The sequence below is a fragment of the Pagrus pagrus genome (assembly GCF_965226575.1).
Source record: "Pagrus pagrus genome assembly, chromosome: 12".
NCBI lineage: Eukaryota > Metazoa > Chordata > Actinopteri > Spariformes > Sparidae > Pagrus > Pagrus pagrus.
The window spans coordinates 24,551,383-24,561,811 of NC_140196.1; the positions used below are offsets into that span (position 1 = coordinate 24,551,383).

At 42.5% G+C, this 10,429-nt stretch overlaps 1 protein-coding gene across 1 annotated transcript in view; it reads left to right on the plus strand.

Annotated features, from left to right (window-relative positions):
* Window positions 1–10,429, plus strand: part of zswim5 (zinc finger, SWIM-type containing 5) — a 67,237-nt gene extending 56,808 nt beyond the window's left edge. The window contains exons 10-16 of the mRNA XM_084369520.1: window positions 706–857; window positions 1,891–1,993; window positions 2,146–2,281; window positions 2,717–2,874; window positions 2,988–3,151; window positions 3,917–3,998; window positions 5,189–10,429. Coding sequence (XP_084225646.1) covers window positions 706–857; window positions 1,891–1,993; window positions 2,146–2,281; window positions 2,717–2,874; window positions 2,988–3,151; window positions 3,917–3,998; window positions 5,189–6,051 — 1,658 coding nt within the window. The 3' untranslated portion in view covers window positions 6,052–10,429. The remainder of the gene's footprint in view (window positions 1–705; window positions 858–1,890; window positions 1,994–2,145; window positions 2,282–2,716; window positions 2,875–2,987; window positions 3,152–3,916; window positions 3,999–5,188) is intronic.

Sequence of the window (10,429 nt, forward strand, 5' to 3'; positions counted from 1 at the left end):
TTCAGTAGCTTAAAACACACTTATAACTGATGACCCACAAAAACAAATGTCATCTCAGTTCATCAAAATTAGACTTTTTTTTTTTTTTTTTTTTACTATTCGTATTATAAGTATTTTTTACTATTATTATTATTATACATTGTCAAAAGACTTTATATCAATGTAAATAATAACTTTCTGCGTTGTAACTGTGCTTTTAGGTTCACTTAAATTTTGCGAACAGAGGACTGCACGCTGCTAGGACTGAACTTATTCTTCTTGCGCTCATATTCAGCTTCATAACAACAGGGAGGCTTTTAGTCTCCATCCCAGCATTAATATGGACAAAAAAACCCTCCTATGATGAAGTAAAAATAACAGAAATTACTCTCAGATGATTGGGCGGGCTCCATCGGGCACGTTTGTGTCTGTCAAATCTGGCAACACGGCTGCAGTTAAGCTAGTAAGAGATTGATTTATTGCCAGTACCTCTCTCAATGCACATATGGGCATGTCAGTATCGTATTAAGATAGACTTTAAAAAAATCTGAACCTCTTCTGTTATGAATGTGGCTGGTAAATCCCCTGCTGTTCTGCAGTCTTGAACGCATCCTAACTGGATTCTTTGTTCTGCAGTCTCTTTGTTTCTCCTGTGAGAAGAATATGCAGAATATGTTGACCACATAAAGCAGAAAACACTACATAGTTTTCTTTCTTTCTTTTCAGAGGGCGACCCCAGGCCTCCAGTCTACCACCATGTACCAGTGTGGGGCAGTCCTGACGGAGGGGAGTCTTACCTGACTTTGGCCTTAGAGGTGGCTCTGATGGGTATGGGCCAGCAGAGGATAATGCCAGAAGGCCTGTATGCTCAGGACAAGGTATGATAGTCCTAAAAACCATGCTGTCACGTGATGCATTTGAAGTAATAATATATGCATTAAAACATCATTCTTAGATCTTACAGATTCTTAGATCATACTCTGACTTTACCCCTCATAGAGAATACAGTAATACTAGGCCGCTTGCAGTGGGCAACTAAACTGCATGTATGGTTTTGTCGCATATTAAAACAAGCGGTGTGAATTTGCCCGGTGCAGACAATGTCGCCATTATAGAAAATCACTATAATTAAACGTCTGTGTGAAGTAATTACCATGCGAAAAGGGAGAAAAGGTCACAGCGTTTTGTTTCCTGAAAAACAAGCAGAAAGTCACCGACTTAGGTTCACTTTGAATTAGAATAAACCCGAGGAACATTTCTTTGTGTGAATGGTAATCTGCTTTAGTGCTTAACATGGCTGCCAGGGAGCACTCTTAATATCATGGGCATCAACAAAAATATTAATGTTTCCGGCAGGGCGAGCTTGTTTGTCTTGCACCTCTCGACAACAAGGCATTTCAGCGTGTTTTACATAAGACATAAATGCACTAAGAGAAGATATGCTGCAACAATAAGACACACAGGGCAATAGAAAGAGACACGTGTATAGGTTTGAAAAAGAATTTCAGTTTTAAGGAAGACTACCTAAATTTCCTAAATGACCTCTTTATGGTGAAAAAAACTCAGCCTCCGTCTTGTGTACTGTCACGGTAGATACACACAGATGTAAGTGTGTGAGGTATTAAAGCACCCTGCTGGTCCTTTAATACCTCAAGCTCAAAATCCCTTCTTAAAAAGGTATTTAAACTTCAAAGTGCTCTGTTATTCTCTCTTATTAAATAGTTATAAACCATGGATCTCAACTTCTTGCAGGTCTACTGTTGAACAAAATCTAACATGATTTTATTGTTCGTACGGAGATTAAATTAGTCCAAATGTCCAAACACTAATTAAGCACATTTGTATTCATTCTAAACACAGCATGTATTGTATGATCACAGTGGATAAATGTGAGTTGTGAATATGTTGTAGGTGTGTCGCAACGAGGAGCAAATTGTTGCAAAACTTCAAGAACTGGAGCTGGACGATCTCCTGGTCCAGACGCTCCGGAAACAGGCCATACAGCTACTAGAAGGTATGAGGTTCATTGGTATTGATAATTTTTATCATTGTGTCCTGGAGTCCGTGTTAAAACCAAACTGTGTAAAAAAGGTTCTTCTGTAGAAAACACATTTTCACATTGCTGTGAAGGAAAATAAACATTACGTTGTCTTTCTCTCGGTCCAGCTGGTCCGTTCAGCGGTCTAGGTGAGGTCATCCACAGGGAGAGTGTTCCCATGCACACCTTCGCCAAGTACCTCTTCTCTGCCTTGCTGCCACATGATGCAGACCTGGCGTATAAGGTGGCTCTGCGCGCCATGAGGTCAGTTTCTTAAATCAGTGCTGTGTACTCTGTGTAGCATATTTACACATTTCTGCAGACTCCAAGTCATTTCTAAATGATCTGTGATACCCTCACTGTAAGTGGAAACATGAGACCATGGTCTAAACGATCGCACAGTTAGTTACAGTGTATAATATAATCTGTGAAGGTCTGTAGTAGAGAGGAGTTGATTTTTTTTAATGATCATTTTGGAGCCCGTAGCATGTGGTATTTGAGTATTTGTCCTGAGAGGTGTTTCTAATATTTTGTCCACCCTCACTTATAGACATCAAAACATTTTTTATGAAACTGTTTCAACAAAAGTTTTAGAGCAGTTTCAATGGTGGAATGTATCCTACATTTTTAACAGACCTTAGTCTTTGATGAAAATGTTGAAACGTATGGATGAAAACTAATGTTGTGTGTTCCTGTCAGGCTGCCGGTGCTGGAGTCGTCAGCAGGCTCCGGGGACGTGGGCCACCCTCATCACGGCATCTCCATAGTCCCAAGCAGATACCCGCGCTGGTTCACACTGGGACACCTGGAGTCACAGCAGTGTGAGCTGGCCTCCACCATGCTCACTGCTGCTAAAGGTACCGTTAAAACATCTGGATACCCACAGCCGTAATCACAGAAGAGAGATGTCCAGCCAGATGTTTGTCTTATCAGTGCGTGCTTGCTAATTTAGGGTTTTTCTGCCCTGCAGGTGACATGTTGAGGTTGCGGACGGTGCTGGAGGCCATCCAGAAAAACATCCACTCCTCATCCTTAATCTTCAAACTGGCCCAGGACGCCTTTAAGATAGCCACACCCGCAGACAGCCCGCCTGATATAACTCTGCTCAACGTGGCACTGGAGCTAGGACTGCAGGTACTGAGCGTGTGTGTGTGTGTGTGTGTGTGTGTGTGTGTGTGTGTGTGTGTGTGTGTGTGTGTGTGTGTGTGTGTGTGTGTGTGTGTGTGTGTGTGTGTGTGTGTGTGTGTGTGTGTGTGTGTGTGTGTGTGTGTGTGTGTGTGTGTGAGCGAGGGAGAGAGAGAGAGCAGGCGAAGTACGAGGGCGAGTCAGTCATTTCTAAAAAGCATTTCACCACACAAAAAAATGCGAGCACTGGTCACCAGTCAAAACATGCAACAGTTTCCTTGAACTTGTAATTTCTGCAGGCCTCCACAGCCTCACTACAAATTAACAGAGAAAACATCACACAGCGTCTTACCGTTGTTGATGAGAAGAAACCACATAATGAAGCCTTTTGGGCTCCACATTAAACACTGAAAAAACTCCTCAGATGATCAAGGCTGCAGTGTGGCTTCAGCCGCCTCCTTCTCCTGGTATTTAGAGTTTCGGCTGAATTCCTGTCAGCAAAACTGCTAAATAAGTGCTCAAAATGGAAAGGTCTCAATTAGTCATCTGTGTAATTATGAACACATTCTGGATGCATCTGTCATCACTGGAGACGTGTGGTGTGATAATTACTAACTGCTAAATTATGAAAAGCACGTACGTTAGAATGTTTTTGTCAATATTCTAATAATAATCAACAAACTGACGTCATGTATAAAGTTTGAAGCATCCTTATTCCCATCATGCACAGCGGCAGCATCAGGAAACATCATGTTCTGTGTGTGTGTTCTGCAGGTGATGAGGATGACTCTGTCCACACTGAACTGGAGAAGGAGAGAGATGGTTCGCTGGCTGGTAACCTGTGCCACTGAAGTCGGTACGTAATGCGTTTTCACACAAACACACATCAGTGAAACAGGAGCCATGGTCTAATCATGCCCTCCACAGTGTCTTAAGATCTTCTTTGGTCTACTGTGATGCATTTTAACTCTGCTCGGAGGCAGACTTTGACTTTGAGACACAGATGGGTGACAAATTACCGTCCAAAAAGCATCATCGGGCTTCAATGCTCCCTGTCATTCTTCAAGCCCCTGAAATCTGCTGCAGGGATAAACACCATTTTCCCACAATATATTTCTTCATTTGATGTTTTGATGGTGGTGGAGAGCGCTTTTTAACATGTAGCCCCAAAGTCACACTCTTTCTTTAAACTGTGAAATAAACTTAATCAACATTCATCAAAATAAAAATATAGAATCATACCGGCATCATATGATCTTCATCCTGACCACAATGGGCCCTATTTAGACCTCTATGGCGCTCGGTGTGAAGCGCACCGCGCTAGTGCATTTAGGGTGAGACCAAGTCCATTTTGCTAGTTAAACAGTGGATAATCTGGGCTCAAAGTGTGAGGCACAGCGCAAAGACATGGTATTTAGACTGAATTAGTCATGCGCCAGGACCTGAAACAGTAGCACTCGTCTCTGCTATGGGAAAGGGATGTACTCCTCGGCTGCTGGACCCTCTGCACTGCCATTTCACAATCATCTGTCCCATCAACAACTCTGTTTGACTGAATATGACAAAATAAACTGATATTTAACTGAGGGGAAGGAGCAGCACTGCTGCGTCCCTCTGTGTGTGTGCTATCCTCAGTCCGTGGATCAGTCGGGATGGGTCATAAAAAGTATCATCCTGATCAATAAGGGTGGGATGAGAGGGGAGAAATACGTCCTTAATGCGGAAAATACTAATGACATTACCTGCATCGATCCTCCAGCAGCAGAAATGTGTATCTCTACATTAACATGCGTATTTGTGCACGAGGAACAGCTGATAAACTCCATTGATTATTTAAAACTCCTGACTGGTTTCCTTTGGAGAGTTTTATAACTACAGCTTTTAGTTTTGCTGTTTAAATTTGTGGCGAGTGTATGAACAGTTGGGAAAATGACAACTGCGTCGGTCTGAAACTAGCAACGACACTTGTGCTGCGTGCCGCTTCGTGCCAAGCGTAAGGTGGAGCCCAGTAAGTCTTAAATCTTTAACGCGTTCTCTTCTCCTCAGGTCTGCGGGCGTTGGTGAGCATCTTACAGAGCTGGTACACTCTCTTCACACCGACCGAGGCCACCAGCATCGTGGCAGCCACCGTCATGTCCCACAACACCATCCTGCGCCTCAGCCTCGACTACCCGCAGCGCGAGGAGCTGGCCAGCTGTGCCCGGACCCTGGCCCTGCAGTGCGCCATGAAGGACCCCCAGAACTGCGCTCTGTCAGCTCTGACGCTCTGCGAGAAGGACCACATCGCCTTCGAGACTGCCTACCAGATCGTGATCGACGCAGCCTCCACGGGTATGACTTACTCTCAGCTGTTCACCATCGCAAGGTACATGGAACACAGAGGATACCCGCTGCGGTCTTTCAAGTTGGCCTCCCTCGCCATGACCCACCTTAACCTGGCTTACAACCAGGACACACACCCGGCTATTAATGACGTGCTCTGGGCCTGTGCGCTCAGCCACTCTCTGGGTAAAAATGAGCTTGCAGCCATTATCCCCCTGGTGGTGAAGAGCGTGCACTGTGCCACAGTGCTGTCTGACATCCTGCGGCGGTGCACCATGACGGCACCGGGTCTCGCCGGCATTCCCGGGAGAAGGAACTCTGGGAAGCTGATGTCAACAGACAAGGCGCCGCTGCGGCAGCTCCTGGACGCTACAATCTCGGCGTACATCAACACCACGCACTCTCGACTGACGCACATCAGTCCGCGGCACTACGGAGAGTTCATAGAGTTCCTGAGCAAAGCACGGGAGACTTTCCTGCTGGCACAGGACGGCCACATTCAGTTCGCCCAATTCATAGACAACCTGAAACAGATCTACAAGGGCAAGAAGAAACTGATGATGTTGGTCAGGGAGCGCTTCGGCTGACCTTACCCCTCCCTCACAGGGACCCTCTTCTTGGAAAGTAGTTAAACTTATTTGTTTCTATTTAAGGTTTTTTGGATTCCTTGTATTTTTACTTCTTATGTTGAGCCATTTGTTGACTTAAGTCTTAAGTTTTTGTCCTGTTTTGTTGTTTTGTTTCTTGAATGTGAACCAGGAAGTGTTCGCAGTGCATTGCTCTACTTCATTGAGACTGCAAAAGGGGGAAAACGGCTTGAAATGTCAAAGAAACAACAGCAAAAACAAAGCATTTTCTCCTCAAACTAATGTTAAATCTTGTATGAAAAAGTCAAAAGATTGTGGTGGAAAAACAAAACAAAAAGGAACTTTTGTTTTTCGGTGGCACGTGGCGATTTAAAAACCAAAAGCTTTTGTTGGATGGGGTACTTACTTTGAGCCAGAAGTCACTTTCAGCTGGGGTTAACGAGGAGACCAGGAAGTGGTTTTCAAAGTGGAGGGAACATGTCATTCCAAAAGGAGGGAAAAAAACCCACTGAGGTGGAAAAACACACATAGTGTTACTGTCATACCTCGACTGTATTATTTGTCAGCTTTAACTTCTCTATCAGAAATGGCCTCATGTTTCATTCAGGGCATCTTAGAGTAGAGAGGGCAGAATACAGAACTACACATGTGTGGTCTCTCTGTAGGAGAAGTCCGTACCAACAGGTTATAACTTGACTAAAGCCACTCTAGACTAGCTCCCATCCTCTACACCTGCTGGTCAGTGCTTTTCCCTAAGAATATCGTCAGAGGAAGAACCATGTTGCTTCACAGAGTGCATGTTTTCAAATCCACAAGCCTGAGAGTGACATTGTCCAGGCTGTTCTAGCTAAGTAGAGTAGTTGAGGCTCCACGTGCACATATATATACAGTATATCTCGTATGTCCTCCTGTAAGCTTGTTAACAGTGACAATACACGACTGTGATGAATGGAGTGGTCGCAGTATTCCCATCTCCAGAGATACCACTGCACTGCTGTACAGCTATTTGTGGCCAAAACCATTTAAATCTATAGGACTCCAGCGGTCACCTTTCACTTGCTAGATCAAGATTTAATCAATAAGCAATACAAGTCAAGTCTGCGCTTCATTTTTATCACCTTGCGGCATTATTTTCACCTTCTTGTATTTGTTTGGAAGCTTTGGGACATATTGTTGATTTCAGTGACTGTCAGTTGTTAACTCTGCCTGTAGCTAAAGCCCCTTTTCCATCTCAAGAACTTTTGTCAGAACTTTTTGATTATTTGTTTTCCAGAACTTTTTCATGAACCCATTTAAAGTCCAGAAATCTGGTTCCTATTTTGATTCTTTAGTCATAGTTCCTAAATCTAAAGACCTGGCAGACAATATAGTACTTTTGCCCACTTATGTCCAAGATCAAACATCCTTTCAAAAGATGTATCTTTATTAATTTTGTCAAACTACACCTTAACCACTGATTATGTGTAACATATTAGCATCCAACCCCCTCAACTCTACTGAGCTTTTTGACTTCATTTAGCTAACTATTTTGATTTTTATGGCAAACCATGGCAGGTAGCTGTTGTTAGCAAAAGAGTTAACCGACTGTACACTGGCTGTCTAGCACCAAACAGTAGACAGCTAGCTAGCTAGCTAGTTAGCAGCTAGCTGGTGAACATAGTGGACAATCTAGCTGCTAATGAGTCAGTGGATACAAAATAGAGCTCCGTGTTTGCTGGATTCGTAAATTAGCAAATGTTTGCTAACACAGTAGCTATAGCGTCTTTGTATGTCAGTGTTGTGTTCGTGGCTTGTTCCACTGCCTCCAAGTGTCCTAAAAGAATCAGCTAACAGTGGTCGAAGTTGTGTTTGATAAACTAAAACAAAAAAGAGAAGCTAATATTAACAACATTAAAAATGATGCTAATTACAGTAATCGCACTTGTCCCCGTCATGGCTAAAGCAAAACTGAACATGCTAAACTCAGTTGTTCCTGAATGTTTTTAAAATTCTTCCAGTTCCTTGGTCCTGTGATGGAAAAGGGTCTTTAGTTACTGAAGCGACTTACCTGTAAATGCTATTGGTTGTGATCGTTGTGGACGCAGAAGACGAGCGGCCTTGTCTTTCTCACAAACAAAACCTACAGTATGTTTTATGACTTGATGACTTAATCATATATATTTGAGACCACATGCCTTGGCACAGGAAGTCATTTTTCTTTATGAGGGATGCTTACGCTCTCTTGTCTTACCCAGTGGTAAAGTGTTGTTGTTAATGGCCGTATACAGTACAGCAAGAGCTTGAATCTTTACTGGACTAAATGTCATCGTACAAGCACTTCACACAAATACCTCTTCAGTACGTTCCTGCCTGCTTCAGCATTTATTTATTGATTGTTTGGTAACTTTTGTATGACTGAGTAGGAATCGCAGACACACGAAAAGAACACAGCGAGTGAGTCAGCCTGTCGATGGCAGAACAATAAAAGAAAAGGGTTTTTGAATGCAGGAACATTTTCTTGTCTGCTTTTACATTCCATGAGAGCTACCTTCACCCACTACCCGGGTAGTCAGTCACAACTCTGGGCCTTTTTGATCCGAAGAAACGCAGATAGAATGGAAAAAAAAGGAAAACTGAGCAAAAGAAAGAAAAGAGAGGCTAAACTCAGTTCTCAGGGACATCACTTAAAGAAACAAAACAAAAAGTAGTAGCATTAAGCATTTAAGATATTGTAAATATTAAAGTGTCAATTCAGAAAATTGTAAAGTTATAATTATTTATGATAAGTATGTTATGTGTTTGTTTTTTTTCTTTATTTTTATGTTTTTTGTTCTCTGGCGGGGGTGTACTTGAACTGTTTTGGATGGGGAATTTGACAGCGTTTTTTGTAAGAGCAAAGACTTCAAGGCATTTCTCAGGTGCTCCTGTGTACATTTCTTTCTGTTTGTTTTTGCTATAATAACTATTATTTGTATTTTTTTGATTTGCAAAGAAAAAAAAAGTGTGTTCCAAAAGGAGAGGACGAAAACGAGGAAGGCATTCATTTGTAAACAGATACGTACTAAACCTGACTATGCAGAACCACGTCGATGGTCTCGTCGCCTCTTAAAGACGTCCCCGAAAAACTTAAAGGTGCGGAAGTGGACTGAACCACTATTAAAGAGGAGGAGGGCGGGGGGGGGGTGGGCAAAGATGAGACCAAGCATGCTTGTATTTGGACAATGCGCAGTAGCCAGCCTGCATACGCTGCAACATTTAGAGGAGAAAAAAAAATGAAATGGTGGGAAATGCCTTTGTGACCGATCAATGTACAAAGTTTATTTTTGCTTTACTTCTTTGTTGGTTTTATTTAATCAGGACTCAAGCCTTTAGTGTCTTCTCAGAGGTGTCGAGTCGTGTGGCGGCACCGCAGTGAGACAGAAACAACACACAAATGTCAGAGAGTCTGAAACAGCAACTGTATGAACAAAAGAGATGGCCTGTGGATGACCTTGTGTTCATTCCTCATTGTAACTTGTTTCTTTTTTTTATTGCTTTCTCAACTCCCCTCAGCCTCCAACGCTGGCTGTGTTCACCTCTTCTATCTCATCACCATAGTTTCTTTTTTCTAATCTCCAGTTGTTCTCCGCCTCACGCGGGGAGGATTTTGGTTCCGGAACAATGCAGCGATGTGTCCAGCTTTCAGTGCGGCTGCTTCCTCTGTTGTCTTACAGCAGCCTTGTATGTGCACAAAGTTTTGAAAGAACTAGACTTGATCTGTTGTCGCTGCAAGGTTTCTACACAACGAGGATGAATTAATATTTCTTGGCTGCTACGTTAGCATGATAAGGGTGTTTTCCTAAGTCTTGGATGATGGAGGGATTCTATTTTACCACTTGCTTAACTTGGAAGCTTCGGCCAGCCGCCTTTACGTGATGCATTAACTGACAGCATTACAACAAAGAAGTTCCTCCTTCTAACCTAATCTGTTTTTCAGTCTGTTAACTATATCAGCCAGTTCCTGAGGTTTTCTCATTTCCCCCCTTTCATTTATTCATTCTTTCTTTCTTTCTTTCTTTCGTAGGAGAGTACTATTTGCTGGTAGAGATCTAGTTCACCTACTGTTTCCCGGTTTGTTTTGTTTTGGGTTCTCTCTAACTTAAGGGAAAATTGAAAGTGTTTGTTGCCTCTTTGTGCTACTGATTATGAAAAGGTATTTCCAGTATTTGTTGCCACAGAAGTATGATAGCTTATCATCAACACTTGTTTTTTTTTTTATTTGTAATTTTTTTGTGCAACTTCTTGAGCTACTGTCTATAAAGCGAGAATTTATTACTATTTATGTAACGCTACTACCATTTTATATTGATTTGTGTTGGAATCTCAGTGCTTTTCTATGAATAAAGTGTGAAACACGTTA